The 26,656-nt window shown below is 45.9% G+C and overlaps 1 protein-coding gene and 3 non-coding genes across 5 annotated transcripts; all 4 read left to right on the forward strand.

The window, feature by feature from the left end:
- Positions 1-15,047: 15,047 nt before the first annotated feature.
- Positions 15,048-25,582, forward strand: NCL (nucleolin). Of its 2 annotated transcripts, none has more exons than XM_060151866.1 (14): positions 15,048-15,213; positions 16,298-16,414; positions 17,617-18,094; positions 18,479-18,670; positions 18,782-18,868; positions 19,049-19,190; positions 19,810-19,934; positions 20,876-20,999; positions 21,519-21,676; positions 22,171-22,294; positions 22,478-22,611; positions 23,144-23,270; positions 23,600-23,826; positions 23,998-25,582. In XM_060151866.1, exons 1-14 carry the CDS (start codon positions 15,196-15,198, stop codon positions 24,075-24,077), a joined length of 2,133 nt encoding a protein of 710 aa, XP_060007849.1. In that variant the 5' UTR covers positions 15,048-15,195; the 3' UTR covers positions 24,078-25,582. The 2 variants fall into 2 exon arrangements, with proteins under 2 accessions (XP_060007849.1, XP_060007850.1); XM_060151867.1 differs by having other exon boundaries at positions 17,632-18,094.
- On the forward strand, positions 18,905-18,974 carry LOC132522494 (small nucleolar RNA SNORD82). The gene has a single exon (XR_009541236.1). It is a non-coding gene; the product is annotated as a small nucleolar RNA SNORD82 (small nucleolar RNA).
- LOC132522495 (small nucleolar RNA SNORD20) lies at positions 22,700-22,779 on the forward strand. The gene has a single exon (XR_009541237.1). It is a non-coding gene; the product is annotated as a small nucleolar RNA SNORD20 (small nucleolar RNA).
- On the forward strand, positions 23,329-23,462 carry LOC132522484 (small nucleolar RNA SNORA75). The gene has a single exon (XR_009541229.1). It is a non-coding gene; the product is annotated as a small nucleolar RNA SNORA75 (small nucleolar RNA).
- Positions 25,583-26,656: the final 1,074 nt, after the last annotated feature.

Genomic DNA, 26,656 nt, shown 5'->3' on the forward strand with positions numbered 1-26,656 from the left:
AAGCTTTTGCACTTTGCTTTTTTCACGTCACAATTTCTTGGAAATCATTAGTAAACATTTGGGGCTGTTATGTTGTGGCCGTGCTTACTCAACCGACGGTTTGTTTCAACAGTTTCCCCCGTCTTAGAAGGCGATGTGGAGGGAAGTCAGGCCGGAGAGGCAGGCAGAGGTCAGATCCTGGCCAAGGCCATTGCTTGCTGCACTAGTGAACTGGTACAGGATGGATGGGGATGAGGCCAGGGCCAAGGCCAGGGTGAGGAGACAGGGAGACCAGCCAGGAGAGCCTGCCGTGGCGTCGGCCTGGACCAAGGCGGGGTCAGAGGAGCTGGAGGGAAGGGGACTAATTGGGGGGGGCAACATCTGGAGGTGGGGGACAGCAGACAAAGAGGCAAAGATGCCTCCCAGATTTCTAGTTTGGTGACCGAGGGAGAGAATGAAGGCAGAGGAGCTGGTCTGAGGGAGCCTGAGTGACTGGTTGAGTTTCAGGCAGCGCTTATTAGAGGGCCGGAGTAGGGGGTGTGTGCGGTCAGCAGAGGGTGGTGCTCTTCCTTCCTCCCTCCCACCCTCGCTCCCTCCCTCCCTCTCTTTTGCTGCACCATGTAGCTTGTGAGATCCCAGTTTCCCCACCAGGGACTGAACCGGCCCTCAGCAGTGAAAGCGCGGAGTCCTAACCACTGGACTGCCAGGGAATTCCTGAATGGTGTTTTAAATGATGGCTGCGCAGGGAGTGCCAAAAAATGAGATTCAAAAATGAGTGTGGGGACTTCACTCGTGGTCCAGTGGTTAAGACTCCGCGCAGGGGGTGCGGGTTCGATCCCTGGTCTCGGGGAACTAAGATCCCGCATGCCTCGTGGCCAAAAATGAAAAAAAAGGGTGTGGCGTGATGTTAAGTGAAAGATGCCAGGCTCCGAAGCCCACCTGCTATATGATTCCACTTATGTGACACTCTGGAAAGGGCAAAACCAGAGACAGGAAGTGGATCAGTGGTTAGTAGCGAGTGGGTGTGGGGGGAGGGAGGGAACTGACTACAAAGGGCGTGTGGGAAATTTTGGGAGGGGTGGAAATACTCTGGATTATATCATGACTGCATGCGTTTACTGAAACTCACTGAACTGCATACCTAAAAGTAGTGAGTTTTACTGTATGTAAATTACACCTCGATAAGTGACTTTTTTTTTTTTTTTTTTTTTTTTTTTTTTTTTTTGCGATACGCGGGCCTCTCACTGCTGTGGCCTCTCCCATTGCGGAGCATAGGCTCCGGATGCGCAGGCTCAGCGGCCACGCCTCACGGGCATAGCCGCTCCACGGCATGTGGGATCTTCCCGGACTGGGGTACGAACCCGTGTCCCCTGCATCGGCAGGCGGACTTTCAACCACTGCGCCACCAGGGAAGCCCTCAATAAGTGACTTTTTTTAAAAAATGGAAGCCTAGGGGACACTGATTGTTGTGGGGCAGTGAGGGGAGAGTCCAGAGGAGAACGAGGGCCCCTGAGCTGAGTCCTGAGACGCTCTGGAATAGAGGAATTGAGTGTCAAATACCAAAGGGGTCAAGTAAGTTGAGACCTAGAAGGTTTACTCACCAACAGTTGGTTGGTGGGGGAACGTTTCCCTTGGATGTGACAACCAGGCCACCGATGACCTTGACCAGAGCAGATATTTTCCCCCCATTTAGGGTCCCCATCTTCCCCATATAGGGTCCCCATCCTCCCCCCCTCACTGTGTAGGGCCCCATCCTTTCCAGGGTTCCCAGCAGACAGTGAGCTGATCAGGAGCCCCAGGAAGGCTGAGCGAAAGCACAGCAAAGGGAAGGGCCCAGCACATTTCTGGGAAATAGCAGTGATGGGGATCCCCGAGGCAACGTGAGTCCTGCCACCAGCACCATAATTTAGGGCCAACTGCAAAGTGAAAATGCAGGGCTCCTGTTCAACAGTTACTAAGGTTTCAAGATGGCAACAGCAGAGCATTAAACCAATCCCAGGGCCCTTCTAAGTGTGGATGGCATGCCTATGAAGCTGGCCCTGCTGCCACCTGAGAGCTGGGTTCCCAAGAAGGCACAGTAGACCACAGGATCTGGCTGGGGAGGCCCAGCCTCCTTCTCTGCAACTAGGACTCCCGGGCTTCACCAGAACCAGGACATGCTTCAGGGCTGCCACCTGCTGGCTATGTCAGGCCACTGCGCCTCCCTTCGGAGAGAAGGACGTTGGGTGGAGCAGGAAAAGCGGCTTGTTGATCTCCAGGTGACCCAACCCTTCGTTTCACTGAAGAGAAAGCAGCCCCTGAGGGGCATTCCGTCCGAGGTCACACTGGCCATAACTGTCGCGCGTGAACCTCTCCGTTCCGTACAACCTCACAAAGTAGAGATGATACTCCCATGGAGATGAGGAAAGGAAATTAACAATTTGAGTTCCCTGGCTACTGTGGTTGCCTCCCATGACCCTTCTCTTGTCTAGGCACTCCCCTGATGATTCTGTGGGTACCCACTAGCCCAAGTGCTGACCCACCTGGGCCTGGGGCTGGAAGAGGCAGCATCACCTCATTACCTGGCCGCAGAGTGGGCCCATAACCCAAGGACAGTGGAGGGGACTTCTTTTTGGCCGGGGCTGCTGGAAAAGACGTTTTCTAGCTCCCTCTGGACACTAAGGTGTGTAGACATGAGGGTCATTGCTTGAACTGCAGCAAGAGGTTTTGCCACCAGGATGAAAGCTGGTCTGAGCGTGAAACTGACATGGGGAAATGGGGAAAGAAAGACAAAAAAGCAAGTACTGGATGACATCTTTGAGCTACTGGATCAAGCCAGCCCTGAAGAGCTGAGAGTCAGGGTACCCAGCACTTTGCAGTGCTGAGAGCCAGTGAATCCCCTTGTGTATTTAAATAGTTTTGAGCAGCTGCTTGCGATGAAAGGTGTCTAATGCAAAATTTCCTCAAACCTCCATCTGTCTCTAGCCCCATCTGCTATGATCACGAGTCCTCAAGCCCTTCAGTCTCCCTTGAGTGTTCAAAGGCACCAGGCCTCTCTCTCCAGGGCCTTTGCACAGGCTGTTGCGTCTGCCCAGGCCACTCTCCCCTCCCCCATCTAGCTGACAGATCCCATGGGCCATTATGGTCTCAGCCTAGATGGCATCTCCTCAACGTTGGCTCTTCCTAATTCCGGTTCGCTCCAGAAACATTCGCTGAGCTCCTGCTCTGCCAGGCACCAGGCCAGGCCCACCTCTACCCCCCACCCCACCCCCCGCCCCTCATGGGGAGCTCTGGAAATGCAGCAACATGAATCAAAGGGTCACACTCATGTCCTCAGACGAAGAGAAGAGACCTGGGCCTGGAAGTGAGAGTGTGGCAGGATGACCTGGGATTTCAAAGAAAGCCAGTGAGACTGGAAAGCAGGGTCAGGGAGTTGGGAGTGGAACTTCCTGTCGTAGGAGCAAGGAGGTGGTGAGGAGGGTTAGGGTGCTAGATACATTGTGAAGGTAGTCAACTGGCCTTCCCTGTTTGCCAAGCTGCCTTCTGATTCAGCTTCCATTGTAGGTCTGCAAAGAAGCTGGTGCTCGTCCAATGAGAGCTGTATTTGTCCCTGAAGGTTAATATATTTTTATATGGATTTTAAAATTGTGATACAATTCACATACCATAATGTATACTCTTTTTTTTTTAATTTTAACATCTTTATTGGAGTATAATTGCCTTACAATGTTATGTTAGTTTCAGCTTCACAACAAAATGAATCAGTCACATATATACACACGTTCCCGTATCTCTTCCCGCTTGTGTCTCCCTCCCTCCCACCCTCCCCATCCCACCCCTCCAGGCGGTCACAAAGCACGGAGCTGATCTCCCTATGCTATGTGGCTGCTTCCCACTAGCTAGCTACCTTACGTTTGGTAGTGTATATATGTCCATGCCTCTCTCTCGCTTTGTCACCGTTTACCCTTCCCCCTCCCCATAGCCTCAAGTCCATTCTCTAGTAAGTCTGTGTCTTTATTCCTGTTTCACCCCTGGGTTTTTCATGACATTTTTTTTTCTTAAATTCCATATATATGTGTTAGCATACAGTATTTGTCTCTCTCTTTCTGACTTACTTCACTCTGCATGACAGACTCTAGGTCCATCCACCTCATTACAAATAGCTCAATTTCGTTTCTTTTTATGGCTGAGTAATATTCCATTGTATATATGTGCCACATCTTCTTTATCCATTCATCCGATGATGGACACTTAGGTTGTTTCCATCTCTGGGCTATTGTAAATAGAGCTGCAATGAACATTGTGGTACATGACTCTTTTTGAATTATGGTTTTCTCAGGGTATATGCCCAGTAGTGGGATTGCTGGGTCATATGGTAGTTCTATTTGTAGTTTTTTATGTAGTTCTTTGTGTATTCTGGATATTAACCCCTTATATGATTAACAAATATTTTCTCCCATTATATATTATTATCTTTTCACTTTCTTGATAGTGTACTTTGCAACACAAAAGTTTTATTTTTTTATTTTGCTGAAGTTCTCCACAGTGGCTGTATCAATTTACATTCCCACCAACAGTGCAAGAGGGTTCCCTTTTCTCCACACCCTCTCCAGCACTTATTGTTTCTAGATTTTTTGATGATGGCCATTCTGACTGGTGTGAGATGATATCTCATTGTAGTTTTGATTTGCATTTCTCTAATGATTAGTGATGTTGAGCATTCTTTCATGTGTTTGTTGGCAGTCTGTATATCTTCTTTGGAGAAATGTCTGTTTAGGTCTTCTGCCCATTTTTGGATTGGGCTGTTTGTTTTTTTGTTATTAAGCTGCATGAGCTGCTTATAAATTTTGGAGATTAATCCTTTGTCAGTTGCTTCATTTGCAAATATTTTCTCCCATTCTGAGGGTTGTCGTTTGGTCTTGTTTATGGTTTCCTTTGCTGCACAAAAGCTTTTAAGTTTCATTAGGTCCCATTTGTTTACTTTTGTTTTTATTTCCATTTCTCTAGGAGGTGGGTCAAAAAGGACCTTGCTGTGATTTATGTCATAGAGTGTCCTGCCTATGTTTTCCTCTAAGAGTTTGATAGTTTCTGGCCTTACATTTAGGTCTTTAATCCATTTTGAGCTTATTTTTGTGTATGGTGTTAGGGAGTGATCTAATCTCATACTCTTACATGTAGCTCTCCAGTTTTCCCAGCACCACTTATTGAAGAGGCTGTCCTTTCTCCACTGTACATTCCTGCCTCTTTTGTCAAAGATAAGGTGACCATATGTGCGTGGGTTTATCTCTGGGCTTTCTATCCTGTTCCATTGATCTATATTAAATGTACAATTCTGGGGTTTTGGTGGTTTTTATTCTGGCATCTTCACAAAGTTGTGCGACTATCACAACTGTCTAATTCTAGAACATTTTCATGACCTCAGAAAGAGACCCTATGCCCATCAGCAGTCATCCCCCATTTCCCTCTTCCCCTAGTCCCTGGAAACTACTAATCTCCTTTCTGTCTCTAAAGATTTGCTAATGTTGGATACTTCACATAAATGGAATTATAAAATATGTGGTATTTTGGATCTTCTTTCACTGAACACATTTTCAAAGTTCATCCATGTTGTAGCACAGAGAAGTACTTTCCTTTTATTGCTGAATAATATTCCATTGCGTGGAGAGACCACATTTTGTTTATCCATTCATCATTTGTTAGACGTTTAGGTTGTTTCACTTTTTTGTCTACTGTGAATAATGCGAGTGTGAACACTCATGTGCAAGTTTTTTTTGTCATGTGTGAGTTTTTGTATGGACGCACGCTCTCATTTCCCTTGGCTGTATACCTAAGAGTGGATTTGTTGGATTACATGGTAACTCTATGTTTAACCCTTTGAGGAACTGCCAGACAATTTTCCAAAGCAGCTGCACCATTTTACACTCCCACCAGTAGTGCACAAGGCTTCCAACTTCTCCACATCCTCACCAACACTTGTTATTAGCTGACTTTTTGATTATTGCCATCCTAGGGGTTGTGAAGATGCATCTCGCTGTGGTTTTGATTTGCATTTACCTTGTTGGCTAATGATGTTGAGCATCTTTTCTTTATTCAGTATTTGTTATATCTTCTTTGGAGAATGTTTATTCAAATCCTTTGCCCATTCTTTAATTGGGTGTTTTGTTTTTGTTGTTGAGCTATACGAGTTCTTTGTGTATTCTGGATATTAACCCCTTATATGATTAACAAATATTTTCTCCCATTATATATTATTATCTTTTCACTTTCTTGATAGTGTACTTTGCAACACAAAAGTTTTATTTTTTTATTTTGCTGAAGTCCAGTGTATCTCTTTTTTCTTTTGTTGCTTATGCCTGTGGTGTTATATCTAGGAAACCATTGCCTACCCTAAGATCAGGAAGATTTCCGCCTATGGTCTTTTTTTTCTTTCATTTTTGGCTGCGTTGGGTCTTCATTGCCGTGAACGGGCTTTCTCTAGCTGCGGCGAGTGGGGGCTACTCTTCGTTGTGGTGTGCGGGCTTCTCATTAAGGTGGCTTCTCTCGTTGTGGAGCACAGGCTCTAGGCTCGTGGGCTTCAGTAGTTGTGGCACGTGGGCTCAGTAGTTGTGGCTCACGGGCTCTAGAACGCAGGCTCAGTAGTTGTGGCACACGGGCTTAGTTGCTCTGCGGCATGTGGGATCTTCCCGGACCAGGGCTCAAACCCGTGTCCCCTGCAGTGGCAGACGGATTCTTAACCATTGCACCACCAGGGAAGTCCCCACCTATGTTTTCTTCTAAGAGTTTTATAGTTTTAGCTCTTACATTTACGTCATTGATCCATTTTGAGTTAATTTTTGTAAATGGTAGGAGATAGGTCTCCAGTTTCATTCTTTTGCATGTGGATATCCAATTGCCCCAGCACCATTTGTTGAATAGATTGTTTTCCCACTGAATTATTTTGGCACCTTTGTCAAAATCAACTGACTATAAATGTATGGGTTTATTTCTGGATTTTCAGATCTATTTCTTTGATATGTATGTCTATTCTTATGCCACTACCACACAGTCTTGACTACCGTAGCTTTGTAGTAAGTTTTGAAATTAAAAAGTGTGTCTACCAACTTTGTTCTTTTCCAAGATTGTTTTGGCTATTCTGGGTCTCTTGAATTTTTATATGAGTTTTAGGATCAGCTTGTCAACTTCTACAATGCAGGCAGCTGGTATTTTGATAGGGATTGTGTTGAATCTGAGATCAATTTGGGGAATGTTGCCATCTTAACAAAATTAAGTTTTCTAATCCATGAACACAGGATTTCTTTCAGTGTAATTTTCAGTGTACAAGTCTTGTACTCTTGTTAAACTTGTTCCTAAGTGTTTTATTCCTTTTGATGCTAGTGTTAACATAATTGTTTTCTTAATTCCATTTTTGATTGTTCATTGCTATTGTATTGAAATATAATTGATTTTTGCATATGGATCTTGTATCCTGCCATCTTGCTGAACTTTTGATTAGCTCTAATAGTTTTTTGTGAATCCCACTGGATTTCTATATATAAGATCATGTCATCTGCACGTAGAGATAGTTTTACTTCTCTCTTTCCAAACTGGATGACTTTTTTTCTCCCCCAAATCACCCTGGATATAACCTCCAGTACAGTGTTGACTAGAAGTGGTAAGAGCAGACATCTTTGTTTAGTTCCTATTCTCAAGAGAAAAAACTTTCAGTCTTTCACTATTGAGTATGATGTTAGCTGTGCGTTTTTTGTAAATGCCCATTATCAGATTGAGGAAGTACCCTTCTATTTCTTGTTGAGTGTTTTATCATTAAAGACTATTGGAGTTTGTGAAATGCTTTTTCTGCATCTATTGAGGTCAGTACAGTATATGGTTTTTGTCCTTTACGGTTAACACATTTTTAAAAGCAGTTACCTGTGCAGGTAGAGGAAAAGGAACCAGGAGAATGGGAGACAGGAGTGCAAGAGAGACTTTTTACTGTATATTCTTTTATATTTTTTGGTTTCTTGGATGTATTTCTTATTCAAAAATGAAATAATCTTTTAGAAAATTGTGGCAACATAATATAAAATTTACCATATTAAACATTTTTAAGCATAGAGCTCAGTAGTGTTAAGTATATTCACATTGTTGTGCAACCTCCAGAACTTTTTCATCTTGCAAAACTGAAACTCTATACCCATTAAACAACTCCGCATTGCCCCTCCTCCCAGCCCCTGGCAACCACCATTCTACTTCCTGTCGCTATGAATTTGACTACTCTAGGTGCCTCATATAGTGAAATCATACAGTATGTGTCTTTTTTGTGACTCACTTATTTCACGTAGCATATCTTCAAGGTTCATCCATGTCGTAGCATGAGTTAGAATTTCCTTTCCTCGTGTTTATCCATTCACTCATTGATGGATCTCTGGGACCTTTGGCTATTGTGAGTAATAGCCAAACACGGCTGTTGAACAAGGGCGTGCGATGTCTTTCAGACCCTGCTTTCAATTCTTTTGGATATATACCCAGAAGTGTTACTTCTGGATTGCACAGTAGTTCTGTTTTTAATTTTTTGAGGAACCACTATAGTGTTTTCCATAATAGCTGCACCATTTTCGTTTATACCAGCAGTGCACAGGGTTCTAAATTTCTCCACATCCTTACCAACATCCGGCTTTTTACAATTTTTATTTATTTATTTATATTATTTTTTAAAAATAAATTTATTTATTTTTTTGGGCTGCGTTGGGTCTTCGTTGCTGCACGCGGGCTTTCTCTAGTTGCGGCGAGCAGGGGCTACTCTTCGTTGCAGTGCGCGGGCTTCTCATTGCGGTGGCTTCTTGTGGAGCACTGGCTCTAGGTGCGCGGACCTCAGTAGTTGTGGCACGCGGGCTCAGTAGCTGTGGCTCGTGGGCTCTAGAGTGCAGGCTCCGTAGTTGTGGCGCACGGGTCCAGATGCTCTGCAGCATGTGGGATCTTCCTGGACAAGGGCTCGAACCCATGTCCCCTGCACTGGCAGGTGGATTCTTAACCACTGCGCCACCAGGGAAGCCCCTCACCTGGCTTTTTTTTAATAGCAGCCATCCTGATAGGTGTGAGGTATAAATTATCTTTTAAAAGTTCAGGTTTCTGAATCTACAAAGCTGAAGTCCAGACTCTCAACTACTTTTAATCTTACCTTCTTTCAATCTTCCATGAAGGCAGGGCCCTAGACCCAGCTTTGACCCTCCTAGACCCAGGAGGACAACTGGAGGGATGGACAGGAACAGAGAAGGAGGTCCAGTGGGGGACAGTGGGGATTCACGAAAAGCAGGGTGTCCCAGCTCAGGCAAGGTGGCCATGGGCTAGGGTTAGACTGGAGGACCTGGAAGCAGCTGCCTTGTTCTCCACAGTCTCTGGAAACCCATCAGAATTCCTGAGCTCTCCGTGGCTAATCCTGGGTTCCTCCAACAGCTGTAAGTCATGTGGGCATCACTCACAGAATCAGCATTTATTTATTTATTTACTTATAAAATGCAAATGTCTTTTTGTTTTTAATATTTATTTATTTTATTTTTGGCTGCGCTGGGTCTTAGTTGTGGCATGCAGGATCCTCTGCTGTGGCGTGCAGGCTTTTCTCTAGTTGTGGCACGTGGGTTCTGTCGTTGTGGCGTGTGGGCTCTCTAGTTGTGGCCCGAGTGCTCATTAGTTGAGGGTGTGCGGGCTTAGTTGCCCCGTGGCATATGGGATCTTTGTTCCCTGACCAGAGATCGAACCCGTGTCCCCTGCATTGGAAGGCGTATTCTTAACTACTGGACCACCAGGGTAGTCCCTGAATCAGCATTTATTGAGTACCACCTGTTCGCTGACACTGTGCAGAGCCCAGGGTTAAAAGGACAAATCCCACAGGACCTCAAGAAACTCACTGCAGAGTAGGAAAACAGACATGGAAGCATACTCACCCAAAGGCACTGTGACAGCTGGTGTTTTACAAGTAGAAATGAGTTTCCAACCCAGTCTGCAGATAACGGGGGTCTCCAGGAAGAGGTGGCTGAGTCAGAAGGTCAACCAGGAGGCCAGGGGTGGGGGGAGGTTGTCTCAGTCAGGGGAAGGAGCACAGGAGAGGGTGCAGGTGGGACAGAGGCCAGAGGGCCCATTAGGGGAAGGCCAGTGGTTCAGTTGCCTGAAGCCTGGAGGTCACAGCTGGGCACAGAACCAGGACTAGGGTGAGACAAGTGAGGCAGTTGCCTTGGATACAAAGTTGAAGGCCAAAAACTCAGTAATCAATACAATGTTTTAATGTAAAACATGAAATACATATTCCGGGAGAGAAAACTGAATATTTTAAGAATGTCAGTCTTTCCAAAAGTAGTACAAGGAAATTCATGATGAACAAAATATCAAGTTTTAAATGAACACAGGATCAGTAATAGTGTTGTGTAAGCCATAGTGGAGGCTGAGGCCAAAGAAATATCAGTAATTCTCATCCTGAGGGTTTTTAAAATTCGATTTTGTGTTCATTGTGTATTTTTCACGTTAATGAAAAAATACTGCACTGAAATACTACTTATCTTGATCACTCAGTTTCTGGTGCCCCTTAGATCTTGTTCCTGAGACAAATGCCTCGCTCGCCTCACATTAGTCCCCTTCTCTGCAGCAGGAAGTGGGCTTTCATTGGTGGGCTGCGGCACTGGGGGTTCACCGTGCCGGGTAGGAGAAGTCATTGAAATCTTTTATTTATTAGAATGTGTTTGTATCTGTAGATTTAAAAAACTGATGTGGCAGGAATTCCCTGGCAGTCCAGGGGTTAGGACTCCGCGCTTTCATTGCCAAGGGTGTGGGTTCAATCCCTGGTCGGGGAACTAAGATCCTGCAAGCTGCGTGGCGCAGCCAATAAAACAAAAAAAACCTGATGTGGCTACACGCAAATTAAGATGGGGGGCAAGACTGGTGTCAGGGAGGCCAATTCAGAATTGCTGCCTTAATCTAGGCAGGATGACGAAGCTCGAAGTAAGAAGGAAGCTGTGGGAAGAGTAGGGGAGCGATTCCAAAGACTCCCAAGGGCCAGGCTGTGGGAAGCCCCTGCCTTGGGGGCTGAGGGGGACGGTCGGGTCTAAGACTGTGTCCGGCCCTGGACTGGGAGGGCCAGTTGCTGTGTCTCGTTTAAGAAGGTATGAAAGACGGCGGTTCAGAGCGGAGGAAGCAGCTGAATTCAGTTTGTGATGCTTGGAATTTGAAGATCTATAGGACACCAAAGGGAGCTGCCTGGAGCCCAGGAGGAAAGAGGCTCTGCAGAGACCCCGATTTGGGCGCTGTCAGGGGACAGTCGTCCCCGGGAGGTGGAACCAAAACCAGAGAGGGTACCCCAAGCAGAGGGGCAGGAGGTGGGGGTATGTACAGAAGGGAGTTGAGGCCACGGGGGGCCCTATTCTTCCAAAAGAAGACACCAGCAGACAGGAATTATCGTAATTGTCACACCATACTCCATTCATTGAATGGACATTTCCTAAGCATCTTTTATGCACCAGGCACTGTCTGGGCACTTAAGAGGCACTAAGCCGTCCTGGCAGTAAGCTCCGCCCCCCACCCCCACCCCCGAGCCTACATTCTGGCTTACTCTTCTGTGTTAGTTACACAGGTACGCTTACCTTTAGTCTCAAATTGGTGTGGACCAAGGGGTAGCCCCTTCATTTGGGAATCCTCACTCAATCTTGTCCTCTTGTTTCTTTTCTAAGCTTCCAACTCTCCCTCTACTGGGTCCTTCCCCATAGGCTATAAGCTATGGGGAAGCTTGAGCTGCGACCACTCCCTCTCCCAGGAGTGCTTCCTCCAGGGGCCCTACACTTAGCACTGCCACTTTTCCATCCGCAGCAGTGTGGCTTCTTCCCCATCACACTTGCCAAAATCTCCAACATCTTTTAATACCAAATCCAGTAGACCCTCTCAGGCCTCACCTTATTTGACTTTTTTGTGGCATTGGATACTGTTCTTTCTTCCTTTTTCTTGAAACCCTTTCTTCCCTTGGCTTCCAAAACTCCCCTTTTCTAGCTTGGCTTCTGCCTCTGGGCCTTCTCCCACCCTAGATGTTTTCCACCACTGGGTCTGGGTCTGCCCAGCCTTCTCCTCTCCTCACTCTGGCTGCTATGCTAGGCTGGTCCCTCATGCCATCTGTGTCTGCAGCTGTGTGACCACCTCCATAGAGCCAGCTGCCTAAAGCAGCGGTCCCCAACCTTTTTGGCACCAGGGACTGGCTGTGGAAGGCAGTTTTTCCACGGACGGGGGGATGCGGTGGGGAGAGAGGATGGTTCAGGAGGTGATGGGAGCGACGGGGAGCAGCAGATGAAGCTTCGCTCACTCACCCACCGCTCACCTCCTGCTGTGCGGCCCGGTTCCCAACAGGCCGCAGACCGGTACCGGTCCCCTGCAGGTTGGGGACACCTGGCCTAAAGCGATGGGTATTTCTTATGCATGCATCATGTCCAACATTGAACTCAGGAGCTTCCCCCCCGACCTGCAGCCCTGCTGGTATCACTCCACATACATACACACACTCAACAGATAATGGAAATAAATGATCTGTTCTCCCTCTCTATTCAAGTCACGAAGTTTGTCAATAATAACAATAGCTAATACTGAGGGCTTATTACACATCTCACTTAATACTCATAACAACCCAAATGTCAGGTACTATTATTATACGCATTTTATAAAGAAACTGGGATGACAGAGCAGGGTCTCAATTTAAATCCTAGTTCCTAGCTGTGTGACCCTAGACAAGTTAACTTATCTATGCCCCAGTTTCTGTAAAATTGTGATAATTTTTTTCTAAGAGTAAATGAATTTATATATATATTATGTATAAAGAACTGGAATAGTGCTTGGAACTTCATAAGTATTATATATTAGCTATTACTGTTTTTCTGTCCCAGGCTGGCTCCAAAGCAAGGCACTTGAACACTAAGCTATACTGGCTTTCTCCACTGCTCCTTTTACCTAAATACTTCATTCATTCAACAAATAATTTTCACCACTACTTTTGTCAGGCAATGCTTGAGGCGCCAGGAATATGGCAAAGAACAAAGTCTGCGTTCTCGTGGCTGGGGAAGGAGCAAACAGACAGTAAACAGACGAGAAAAATGCCAGGTAGTGGTAAGCACCTGCAGAGGACTCGGTTAACGTGATGTGGTAGGGAGCCTCTGGGCGGCACTTTTCATTGGAGGGTTGGGGAAAGGCCTCTCAAGAGGTGATGTAAACTGAGATCTGAATGACAAGCCAGCCACGCCAGTATTTCTATAACTCATCCCCGTCACTTGATCATGCACTGCTCTCTCCAGCCTCTTCCCATGAGTGCCCCAAGCTTGCTCTGTGCCAAACTGCTTGCAAACACGGGGGTCTTACTCCACCATGCCTTGGCTTATGCTGTTCTTTCCGTCCCCCATCACCCAGTAAGTGTCCCCTTGGTCCCCATCCCAGAGTTTAAAATGAGAACCTCCTCAGGGTGCTCTCCACAGATCATCAGAAAGCAGGGTGCAGACCAGAGAACTGGCCCCAGCTTCCTTCCTGATCAGAGAGCCCCAATGGGTAGCTGTGAGTTTCCTATTCACTCAGTCACAGGAGCCTCCTAGGAAAAGTTGCAAAATAACTTGATTGCTCACAGAATCCCCACCAGCCCTTGTTAAAATACAAAATCCTGGGGCTTCCCTGGTGGCACAGTGGTTGAGAGTCCGCCTGCCGATGCAGCGGACACGGGTTAGTGCCCCGGTCCGGGAAGATCCCCCATGCCGCAGAGCGGCTGGGCCTGTGAGCCACGGCCGCTGAGCCTGCGCGTCTGGAGGCTGTGCTCTGCAACGGGAGAGGCCACGACAGTGAGAGGCCCGCATACCGCAAAAACAACAACAACAACAACAACAACAAAAAATCCTGGGCCCAATGCCACACCTCTTTAATTAGAAACTCCAGAGGTGATTCTGAACATTAGTTCAGTTAGGGAAATATCATCACAGCTGAAGGTATCTTGGTTTTGTACCAGGCACCAGGTGCCCAGGATGTAACCATCCTACCTGGGCAGGCTCAAAACTGAAGAAAGTGCTCTAGGTTAAGTTTGACACCAATTAAGTTTTGCCACAATGACCCATCTGAATAATTCGCAAAAACACAACGCAAGGGCAACTTTCTGTGCTTCCGCCAACAAGGGAACTTTTCTTTGACTCTTTGATTGACTCCTAGACCATCTGGTGACACTGATTTAGCAGCCACCATTTTAAAATAGCTGCTTTAGTCCCAAATAACAAAGAGGGAACTTTTGAGTGGCCAAAGGCCCTGCACTGTGGTTGGCCTGACCAAGTTCTTCTCCCCATCCCGCAGTTGTAACATCCAGTGACCACCAGGGTGTTTCCCACTGGTAAAATTACCTAGTGCATGAGGTTTCTTGAGATTAAATATTATGTTTGTGCGCTGCTCACAGTAAACCTCACAAACATACGCAACTGTCTATATCAGCGGCTCTCAGAAGGCAGCGTCAGGCACGTGGGCCGGGGGGAGTCACCAGCAGACAGGGGGACTTTCTGGCTCCCGGTTCGTTAGCGGGCGGGACGAAGGTGGTCCCTCAACGCAGTGGACCCTGAATTCCCGACGGTCTCGGGCTAATTAGGAAACTAGGCAAACTCTTATCCTTCCTCCCTCCAGGAGGCTCTGCGTGGAGTGCGGGCCGGGGTCACCCGTGAAGCCTCCCAGGAAACTCAAGACCTCCACAGTCGACAAGACCCAGACACACTGGGGAGCCGAAAACCACCACCACTCCCCACCGCCCGGGAATTAAGGAACACGCGGCGCCAAAAATGTCCGTCCCACGGCGCAGGCGCCGCGAGCGCGGGCCGTGGATAGGCACTCCGGGAACCGCGCGCTCACGGCCCAATCAGCGCTGGGCTTGCACAAAGCGAGTCCCGCCGCCACGAATCCCCTCCCCCCTTCTCTGGCCTCCTCTGCCCGCCCACTCCTGCCCGTGCCCCGCCCCGCGTCGTTCTCAGGTAGAGGCTCGCGATTGGCTTATGGGAGGGACGCGAACTCTGGTTGGTCGCGGCGGAGTCACGAGGGCGCCGTCGTCGCCTTTCCAGAGGCGATTACTGGGCAGGCTCAGTCTTTCGCCTCAGTCTCGAGCTCTAGCTGGCAGCCAAGCGTACGAGCTCTGCGATCAGCGGCCGCCATCGACGTTGCTTCGCTTCTTCTAGGCTCATCTGCGCCACTCGCTCGCCACACACTCCGCAGTCCTAAGCCGCTATCATGGTAAAGCTTGCAAAGGTAAGAGGCCTTGCCCGCGCGAGCACGGACGTCAAGGCCTGTTTTCCGAGGAGCGCGCGCGCGGCGCCGCCAGGAGGAGGGCCTGCGCGCCACCCCGGGCTCCTTCGAGGGCGCCATAGTGCGGGAAGTCTCGCGCGATTAGCTGGGAGGTCTCGCGGCTTTTGGCTGTGTGGTAGCGACGTGAAGAGCTTCGGCAGGTGCGGCGGATGGTCGATGCGGCGGGGAAGGACTTGGGGGCTGAGCGCGGGAAGGGGGCGCTGGGCCCCGGACGGATGAGGCCAAACTCCTGCGACGGGCCCGAGCGGAGCCCCGCCTCCTGACGCATGTGCCCCGGCTCGCGGCCCGCCACGTGGGCCGCGCCGCGTGGGTCCTGGCGCCTGCTGAGGGCTCCGGGTCCTGGGGCGGAGAGCGGCGGCCCACGGGGTCTCAGCTCCGGGCGGGCGGCAGGTGGGCTCCGGAAGGAGGCCCTGCCGCGTGCTTTTTGCGCAGGGCTGCGCGCACATGGTGGCTTGCGACTTACCCCCACGTGGCCCTGCCGGGGATGAAAGGGGCGGGGTTGATAACCTGGGAAAGGAAAACTTAATGGAAGACTAAAGGTTAAGACGTGGATTTGTTTTTTTTTTAAGACTGCCCTAATTTAAATTCAGACGAGGGTGGTGGGATTAGGTGCCACAACTTACCCCAAAGGCTTTTTTAAGGTGGTTTTCCCCAGGTGAAGGGCCATGGATTGTTAGCTGTTACAGTGGTCCGATTGTAGGCGCTATTGAAAAATTGTGCCGCGATGCAAGGTTCGATTCTGGCTGGATGTATAGTTTTTAAAATGGGTGTGCTTAAAGGACGCAGCAAGAAGAGAGACCGTTTTCTTGAAGTTGCGTTTTTATCCTAAGGTTGGATTTTGAAGAACTTGACAGGAAATATGTGGGAAGTTGAGAATTCACCTGTGTTACCATTGGTATGAAGAGTAGTTTTTACGTTAATTGTACGTAACAGTATGAAGAGCGGGTTCTGAGGGAGATGATTGCAGTTTTACTCTGAAGAATGGCCTGAAATGTGGGAGGTGTAATGTGTAATGCGTCTGTTTTAGGCCGGTAAAAATCAAGGTGACCCCAAGAAAATGGCTCCTCCCCCAAAGGAGGTAGAAGAAGATAGTGAAGATGAGGAAATGTCAGAAGATGAAGAGGATGATAGCAGTGGAGAAGAGGTAATTGTATATAGTTTAACGCAGAATTGTGTTAAACTACAAAATGGAGAGTTAAAAGCACGTGGTATTGGATGTCTGAAAATACTGGCAAAAAATAGGATTATATTCATTCATATATGACCTGTTGTAATGGTCCAGCGTTTCACAGTTTTTATTGACCTGTCAAGATACGATAAGAGTAATGAACTTGAGAGGAAAGGTGTGGAGTTTTCATGTGCCCTCTGCAGGGCTTGGTGTGATATAATGCAATAATATATTATTAGTTTTCCACTTTGAACACATTAGCCCCACATACCAGCTGGAGAAACAGCCTGGACAGTTAACTGTCCTGCGAGTGGCAGCTTTGAGCATTGTATTTAGGTCTGAGGTTAGCCTTAACAGATTCTTCTAGTCTCTAAGTAGGATTAATTGGCCTTTGTTATCCTATATGGGCTTGGTAATACTAAACACTGTTAAAATGTGTGGATTGAGGGTTGCCACCTCCCATTGTGTTAGCACTTAATTAGCACTCCCAGCTACTGTTGGCTAGCTGCAAAGACACCTAATTGCTGTATTTGCTCGTGTTTCTTATTTAGAATTTAATATTTTATTTTGACACACATAACCTGATAAAACCAATAGTCAACAAAATGTGGTTTTGAGTGTGACTTAAATGTAGATAAAACGACAGTTTTTTATCAAGCCAATGTGTTCACTCTTTGTACTAATTTTGCAACGATTGACTGTACAGCTTGACTATTTGATGTTCATTTTCTCTTTGATCCTAAGAATGAGCATTCAGTGAACTTTATTCCTCCACCCACTGTGAGAGCCCCAAATAATTTAATAACACTTAGCAGGTAGTCCTTTCTATGTGTAAGGCTTTTAATTACATATATCAACTCAATCCTTAAAGCAACGTATAAAGTTGAGTTATTTTCAGATGGGGAAACTATTGAGGCTTAAAATTAAGTTTTAAAACTTTGCCTAAGCCCACGCAGTGGCATCCAGTCTATTTTCAGAGTCCGTGTTAGGGTGTGCTGCCGAACTGTGACTTGAAGCGTACAGAAGGACATGTTACTTGACCCTGTAGTTTAACTTGCTAACATCTAGTGCATGTGGTCTTCATCTAGAGGCAGTGCTAGAATTTAGCATTCATTTATGGGACCAAGGCTCTCTTGAGTTTGGAAACAGGCCTATGTTGGTTTTTATTTATTCTTAAGGTTGTTATTCCTCAGAAAAAAGGCAAAAAGGCTACCACAACTCCAGCAAAGAAGATGATGGTTTCCCCATCAAAAAAGGTTGCAGTTGCCACACCGGCAAAGAAAGCAGTTGTCACCCCTGGCAAAAAGACAGCCGCTACGCCAGCCAAGAAGACAGTTACACCTGCCAAAGCAGTAGCAACACCTGGCAAAAAGGGAGCCACACCAGGCAAAGCATTGGTAGCAACCCCTGGTAAGAAGGGAGCAGCCGCTCCAGCCAAGGGAGCAAAGAACGGCAAGAATGCCAAGAAGGAAGACAGTGATGAGGAAGATGAAGATGACAGTGAAGAGGAGGAGGAGGAGGATGAAGAGGAGGATGAGGATGAATTCGAGCCTGCGGTGATGAAAGCAACTGCTGCTCCTGCCTCGGATGACGAGGATGAGGATGACGAGGATGATGGTGAAGACGACGATGAGGATGACGAGGATGATGAGGATGGTAAGGCATTGTGTTGGGAGTCCTTGGGCTCCTGTTTGCAAGATACATTAGGGGCGAGGCGTGGGTGGTAATGCTGTGCTCCTGATGACCTGGGGTGGGTTAGACAAGCAGCATCCCAGGGTTTCTCTGGGCTGCTTGTGGTGCACTAGTGGTACCTGTGGTGCCTGTGAATGATTGCCTGCTCCTGAGTAACATGCTTCAAACAGCTCATCCTGTATTTTTCACAATGTAGAATTTTGCTTCCAAGTGATTTGTTAATTCTTGCCATAACAACTAAGCACAGTGGCATGGACAAGATTACATTCATTTTCCTTTGGCTTTTCCTAGGACTAGGAATAGAACTGGGATAATTCTGAGTTTTTGACGAGGTGGCTTCTCTTTCAGACTCAGAAGAAGAAGCTATGGAGACTGCAGCAGCCAAAGGAAAGAAAGGTCCAGCAAAAGCTGCTCCTGTGAAGGCAAAGAGCACTGCTGAAGATGAAGATGAGGAAGATGACGAGGAGGAGGAGGACGAGGACGAGGAGGAGGACGAGGACGAGGAGGAGGAGGACGAGGAGGAGGACGAGGAGGAGGAAGGTAATCGAGTTATAGGTTCTGAAGTGCATTGGCATGAGCTTTGTTTAAAGGAGATGCTTGAGGGTGTGTGGCTACTTGTGGATGACATAGATTGTTTGATATCTTGACCAGAACTTGTCAAAGAAGCACCTGGAAAGCGAAAGAAGGAAATGGCCAAACAAAAAGCAGCTCCCGAAGCCAAGAAACAGAAAGTGGAAGGTAACTTAGAGAATTGGGAGGTGGGAAATAACACCTAGCACAAGTGATGAACAACAAAGGGACTTAATACTGAAACCTGATGTTATATTGCAATGTGCTGATGTGCTATGTACAGAAATAATTTGACTAATAGTCAAATATACTGGAAAATAGACTAATTTGAGTAAATTCTTTGTACAGCCACAGAACCAACTACATCTTTCAATCTCTTTGTTGGAAACCTGAACTTCAGTAAATCTGCTCCTGAATTGAAAACGGGTATCAGTGACCTTTTTGCGAAAAATGATCTTGCAGTTGTTGATGTCAGAATTGGTGTGTCTAGGTAAGTGTGGGGGAGCTATGCTGTAGTTCTGCACGATACTCGTGGGTCTGCTAATGCTTTTTCCTTCCCCTTTTAGAACCTTAGCCCATTATCCTTAATGTGAGTATGTTAAAGTCGTCAAAGATTAGACATTAATGAATTAAATCATTGGACTATAAAATTGTAAAACCCCCAAATTGAAATTCCCATAATTTTCCTTAACTTTTGATACAGCACAGCCTAGTTTCTAATAATGAGATTTGATGCTTATCTTAGAAGTAGCTATTAGACCTGAGAAGCCATAATAGTGAATGCTTTTAATCAGACAGGATTTTCCTATCTTAGTGCTTAAACACGTTTTTTTGGTCATCTGCTATCAGTTGTTAAGGCGCAGTGTAACTAATGAAGATCTCAGAGGTGAACTTGCATCAGGTCTTGGTACTTAGATCCTGCTCTGTAGCCTCAGCTTAAAAGAGCCTGACTCAGTTTTATTAATTGTATAGGTGCTTTTTAATCCTTGTTTGCACCGTCATATAAGTGTTGCTGCTTGCCCAGAATATGTGTTACGTGGCTCTTGTTTGGTGGGTTTTTTCGTTTTTTCCCCCCACCTGTAATTTTTTTTGTCCTCTTCGCCTTAAAGGAAGTTTGGCTATGTGGATTTTGAATCTGCTGAAGACCTGGAAAAAGCCTTGGAACTCACTGGTTTAAAAGTCTTTGGCAATGAAATTAAACTAGAAAAACCAAAGGGAAAAGACAGTAAGAAAGGTATGTAAAACTTTAGGTAATGATGATACTTGTTAATGACTATGTATCTAATCTAATGTAGACAAACCAGGGTAAGTAGTTTAACTTTTTTTCCTTTGGCTTCCTCATAATGTTGTGAGGATTAAATGAATTAGAATGTTAAATGTTTACAACAGTGCCTGGCACTGCTTGCTAGACTTAATCAAAAAATAATTGGTTAGATGTACCTAAATTAATACAGAGTCCTAAAAAAAAAAAAAAAGATGGAGTCCTTTCCTCACTGGACCTAGAGCAAGCAGATCCCTAACTACTCCTTTTGCATCTTTTACCCTTCTCTGTATGCACTTGTCACATTTTAAGTGTGTGTTTATGATCTTTTTATTTTTTAATTTTTTTAAGTAAAAAAAATTTTTTTGGCCATGCCGTGCAGCTTGCAGGATGCTAGTTCTGCGACCAGGGATCGAAGCGTGCCCCCTGCAGTGGGAGCTCTGAGTCCCAACCACTGGACCGCCAGGGAATTCCCTACACTTTTTTGTTTTTTAATGATATTTTTAATTGAAAAATACTGAACATCTCTTCTATATAAAACATAACATTTAGCCGTATTTTAAATATTCAGTGCATAGTTTGTTGTCAGCTGTGACAGCAATTTGTTTTGTCACTGCTATATCTCCATAATAGCAGAGTGCCTCCTACTTGTAGAAACTCTTTTTTAAATTTTTAACCTTTTTATTTTATTTTTCTGGCTGTGCTGTGTGGCACGCAGGATCTTAGTTCCCTGACCAGGGATCCAACCCGTGCCCCCTACGTTGGGAACGCAGAGTCTTAACCACTGGACGGCCAGGGAAGTCCCTCAAAATTATTTCTTAAACAGAACTTTTACATTGGTCAGTCTTTGGTGATCTTTGGGGGAAGAATCGTCTTTTAAGCCATCCAGTTCATTTTTGTGTTTTTTAATCTAGAACGAGATGCGAGAACACTTTTGGCTAAAAATCTTCCTTATAAAGTTACTCAGGAAGAATTAAAAGAAGTGTTCGAAGATGCTGTGGAGATCAGATTAGTCAGCAAGGATGGAAAGAGTAAAGGGTATGTTTTGTGTCTACTGCAGTGTTTCATTAAAATTAATGAACTTTACTAATTTATAAAAGAAATGTTGATTTAATTTTCCTGTGTTTGTGATTTTGGGCAAATTAATTATTCTGTAACCTATGTCAGTCACCCATCTGTACTGGGGATAATGTACTTTAAATTAAGTGATAAAATAGTGATTTTATCGTAAGATGAGCTGATGTATAAAATACTATACATGTGCCTCGCTTACAGTAAATGTTTTGGAAATAATTGTGATTATTGTAGTGAGGTGGACTTAATGTGAACAAATTTTCTAGAAGTGTTTGGCAAACTTTCTGTAGTGGGAGGAAAGTTTAAATTGAAAAGTGGAAGATGGCAGAAACCTTGAACATTTCAATTACTATAAAACAAAGGACATTTTTATTGGACTTATCTGAAATATGGGCATATTGCTGAGATTAAAAAACATCTGTGTTAGAGAATTAATATGGTTTTAAAAATCAAGTGAGTTCTTAATGTTTTTTCCTTTTGTAGGATTGCTTATATTGAATTTAAGACAGAAGCTGATGCAGAGAAAACCTTGGAAGAAAAGCAGGGAACAGAGATAGATGGGCGATCCATTTCCCTGTACTATACCGGAGAGAAAGGTCAAGGTCAAGACCATAGAGGTGGAAAGAATAGCACTTGGACTGGTAAGAATTTATAGGCTTCCTACAGGGTTCTGGAATTGATGGAGGGAAAAGAAATCCTTTGCATCTTTGTCCTTTATAAAGTTGACTGATAAATTGGATGGAGATGTAGATCAGCAAGTTATACCTGTATTTGTAATTGAGTGTCTTGAATGAGGGTTATGTGAAATCTTTGTACTAGAACACAGATAAATCTAGCTTCTTTTGCATGTTTTATACTGTAAAGGACTTAGATCGTGTGCATTTAAAAATTAGAATATGCTGGGAAGACACAGGGCTGTAGTCAGCTTACATCTGAACAGTAGGAGTGGAAGGAAGCAGCATGTAACAGTACATAGTAGGTACGTGATATGTTGAGTACCAGCTAGGGTTCCACTTGTATCAACATTGGTGTGTTAACTCTTCCAAGCACAGAGATTCTTTAAGAACAATGTATAGCTGTGACTGACGTTGGGAACTACTGCTTCAGTCTTAATTTGACATCTCTTTATTTGTAGGTGAATCAAAAACCCTGGTTTTAAGCAACCTCTCCTATAGTGCAACAGAAGAAACTCTTCAGGAAGTATTTGAGAAGGCAACGTTTATCAAAGTGCCCCAGAACCAAAGTGGCAAATCTAAAGGGTAAAATAATTAGTATCTTATGGTGTCAGTTACAGGCTTTTAAGAGTATCTTGTGGAGGTAAAATCATGTTCTGGCCATTAGTAGAAGCTGCACCATTGAAGTGTTTGAAGAAAAAGGCTTGGTGGCATCAGAGGAGCCGTGTGCTTGGTAACGTACTCTAAATGTTGACTCTTTATCCTCAGGTATGCATTTATAGAATTTGCATCATTTGAAGATGCTAAAGAAGCTTTAAATTCATGTAATAAAAGGGAAATTGAGGGCAGAGCCATCAGGCTGGAGTTGCAAGGACCCAGGGGACAACCTAATGCAAGAAGCCGTAAGTTAACTTCATTAACAGGATGTTGTTTGTGGTTGCGTCCTCAGATCTAGAACGTTTGTTTCTGTTGCTGCTGAGTAAATGATACTGGATATGATGACTGATTATCTGAGAAATAACTGATGAAATCTCAAGAAAAGTCCTCTAGATAGTCAAGTTCTGATCCAGCGAAGTCAACACTGAGCAGCACATTTGCCAGGGGTTTACTGTCTTGTATGGTGTTTGTAGCTGCCTGGTTTAGAACTACTTTCACTTGCTTGGGTCGCTGCTTCTCCTGTTTTCCATAAAAGATTCTCAACTGCTCTGGTGATCAGTGTAAACTTGACATGGCATTTGGTCTAAGCCCTTTGCTTTAAACGTTAGTTGACCAAGTTGCTTTTACCCAGACACTCGAGGTGAAATGCTACTACCTTTTGCTAAGATGAGCATTCTTAGCCAGTAGTCAGATACTAGACTGCAACATGCAAGTCCAGCATGCTGTCATAAATTGTGACTTTAATAAAAAGTACAATTTTTATTTTTCTTTTCCCAGAGCCATCCAAAACTCTGTTTGTCAAAGGTCTGTCTGAGGATACTACAGAAGAGACATTAAAGGAGTCGTTTGACGGCTCTGTTCGTGCAAGGATAGTCACTGACCGGGAGACTGGATCCTCTAAGGGGTAAGTAAGATGCAGGGAACCTGTGGCGTCCACCAGGTGGAGAGTTCCCACCTAAGACGTCTTCTCATTGAGCTCCTTTCTGTCGATCGGTGACAGTTTAGGATTCGCACGAGAAGAAGAGACAATTCACAGAGCTAGCATTGTTGCCTTCTGTCTTCACAGAGGTATATTCAGCTGTTTTGTGGGACATTCTGTTTCAGCTTTCCATAGGGAACTGCCCTCACCTGGGTCTTGCCCCAGCTAAGCGTCACCATCCAACATGTGGGAGTAACTTGGCATTTGTTCCACATGTTGGCTTTATAATGGGCGATTTCGTTTGGTGTTTTTAGGTTTGGTTTTGTAGACTTCAACAGCGAGGAAGAGGCCAAAGCTGCCAAGGAGGCCATGGAAGATGGTGAAATCGATGGAAACAAAGTTACTTTGGACTGGGCCAAGCCTAAGGGTGAAGGTGGCTTCGGTGGCCGAGGAGGAGGCCGAGGTGGCTTCGGTGGCCGAGGAGGAGGCCGAGGTGGCGGCCGAGGTGGATTTGGAGGCCGAGGCCGGGGAGGCTTTGGAGGTAAGGGGCGCGGTGGCCACCCAGCTGTGTGTGCCAGGTAGCCGTGGCAGTGCACTCCTGGACCTGAGCCTGCAGGCCCCGGTTCCTGCACCAGTCCCCACTCGTCCTGCTGGGGAGGGCATGGCTGGCAGCTTTGCAGCCACTCTTCAGTGACGGCTTGCCTTCCTGCAGGGCGAGGAGGCTTCCGAGGAGGCAGAGGAGGAGGAGGAGGAGACCACAAGCCACAAGGAAAGAAGACGAAGTTCGAATAGTTTCTTCTATCCCTGTCTTCCCCTCTTCCATTTGAAAGAAAGGACTCTGAGGTTTTTACTCTGTTACCTGCTCAATGACAGAGCCTTCTGAGGACATTCCAAGACAGTATACAGCCCTGTGGTCTACTTGGAAATCCGTATAGATAACATTTCAAGGGAGATAACCCTGTTGGTGTTGACTGGATATTCGTATAAACTTTTTAAAGAGATGAGTGATAGAGCTAACCCTTATCTGTAAGTTTTGAATTTATATTGTTTCTTCCCATGTACAAAACCATTTTTTTCCTACGGAGTTTTTTGGTTTTGTTTTTGTTTTTTTGCGTTGGTGGGTTATAAAGGAAAGCAGAATGTTTTATCATGATTTTTGCTTTAGCAACTTTGGGACAAATTAAAAGTCCTGAACTCTGGTGCCAGACTTGTACTTCCTGTCCTAGAGTGTTTCTCCTGGAATACACTGAGAGTGGAGCATGGCAAATCAGTTCTGCCACTCCAGATCTCCACCCCCTGTGAAAATGCTTATGCTTTGGTTTCAAGTATCCCAGCCATAAGTTTTTGCAGCCCTGTGTATGTCACGTGAAAGGCTCACTGGAAGTCCACTGTGGCCTTAGTCCACTTAGAAACAGGCCTGAGGGGTCAGGTGTCCTGAAAAAGTGCTTTGGAAAGAGGACCAGGAGCACTTTGGTCCGGCCTTGTTTAGGTGGGTGCGAGAGCGACGACTGATGAGTGTACTTCCTGCTGGGTGCGTGGGCCAAAACGGAGGCTTTGGGACTGTGAGGCTGGAGAGGAAGCTACCGGTCTAGCCGACGGACCTGATAACTTTTGTAATTCCCCCAGCACCCTCAGGTTAAACCAACAAGAAAGGCCTTTGGTTTTGCGCTATGATGAGAACGTGGACATTCTGGCTTGTTAAGCATTCCCTTGCCCACCCCCCACTGCTAGTAAAAGGTCACATGAGAGGCCTAGGTCAAGCGATTAACATGATATATTTAGTTGAAAAATGGTGCGCAAGATGGTACAGAATGAAAATGCCAACTCAAAAATCCGGTACTGGTAGACTAGAGGGCAAACTAAAGGATTTGAATTAGCTTAGTTTTGGCCTGGTTATGAGTTGCTGGCAGGATGAGGGAATCTAAACCTTGTGCATATCACGCACCACTCACCAAGTCAAGTCCGTTGTAAGTACTAAAGGCACAGACCAGGACAAATAACCTGGTTTGAAGGGGTGGAAGATTGGAAGTTTGGGTGCTGCTGGGAAGAAAAATCAAGCCAGCAGAGGGACATCCTCTCGTCAGGCAAACCTAAAAACTAAAATGAACCATTGGAGAGCCTACAGCTCAGGGAACTCTACTCAGTGCTCTGTGGTGACCTAAATGGGAAGGAGATCCACGAGAAGGGGGATATATGTATACGTATAGCTGATTCACTTTGCTGTACAGTAGAAACTAACACAACATTGTAAAGCAACTATACTCTGATAAAAATTAAAAGCAAAATAATGAAATGAACCCTTGGTAGCCTATATTTTTCTAGAATTAAAAGTTTAATTAGTTGGAGCACATTAGGGCTACTCATGAGTTAAAGTATGTTACGTCTTAAAGCAACGCTGAGTAGAGTTTTAGCTGAGCAAGTGTAAAGTTATGTCATTCATAGCAGCTCAGTCTGTCCCGAACTGGAATTTGAAGAAGGGGCCTGTGAGATTGGTCTTTGGGTCTGCAGGGCCTTCTCCATTACCCCGCAGCTGTCTTCCGGGTTTAAACCTGAAAGCATAGTGCACTCTGGCCATCTAAGAACATGAATTAGCATTTGCCAGCTTGGCAGAGCCAGTGCTTGTTCAGTACTTGTATTAACTTTTAAGACCCTGTGGTGATGGGGGGGTGGGTTCCCTTTGGCAGGGGGCGCTGAACCTTACCCAGCTAGCAGCCGAGTTGCAGGAGTTCTTGGCTCCTAGGGTAGGGCCTGCATTGAGATAAGTCTGAACCCACCTTGCTAACCCACTGGCAGTCAATGGTGCTGGTAGTGTGCCAGGCGTTTACCTCAGCCTCTCTCTAACCGGCTGTGGGGCAAGACACGAGCAGAAAAATAGGATTCTTTCTTCCTAACTGCTGTTTTCTTTCAAGTGAAGGAAACAGTCCAGCCCTGTGTCTTACTAGTCATTCCAGCCAGGGGTATTATGCCGACTTCCAGTGAAAGGAAGATGAGGATGGAGGGTGGTTGCCCTTTGCGATGGCAGAAGAGCTCTAGGACTTGCACGGAGGGAGTCCTGCAGACTTAATCCTAGGCCTGCCTGCTTCCTCTGGTTTCTGGTTTGGATTGGGTGAGGGTTTTGCAGCCATTTTAGGAAAGCAGCTCCCTACGGCAAATGGTTGTCGCCACTTCCACCATCCTTCCAGCAGGTGGCAGCACATCCACAAGGATGTGGGCACCTGACAGGCGTCGAGAAGGAAGCCGAAGATTGTCTCAGGCCAATGGGTCTTCAACTCCAAACTCAATCTATGTAGTGATAGGGTCTGGGAATCTGCAGGAAGTGCACTCAGCACACAGAGATGGTGTGGAATCTCCGCCAAAAAAGTGGATTCCAG

The sequence above is a fragment of the Lagenorhynchus albirostris genome, chromosome 6 (genome assembly GCF_949774975.1).
Source record: "Lagenorhynchus albirostris chromosome 6, mLagAlb1.1, whole genome shotgun sequence".
Lineage (NCBI taxonomy): Eukaryota > Metazoa > Chordata > Mammalia > Artiodactyla > Delphinidae > Lagenorhynchus > Lagenorhynchus albirostris.

What these genes read in the sequence shown, in the direction of transcription:
- NCL (XM_060151866.1), top strand. An exon ending in GGAGGACGAGGAGGAGGAAG is followed by an intron (nt 18,671 to 18,781) that starts GTAATCGAGTTA and finishes TATCTTGACCAG; the next exon opens with AACTTGTCAAAGAAGCACCT. An exon ending in GGGAAAAGACAGTAAGAAAG is followed by an intron (nt 19,935 to 20,875) that starts GTATGTAAAACT and finishes TTTTTAATCTAG; the next exon opens with AACGAGATGCGAGAACACTT.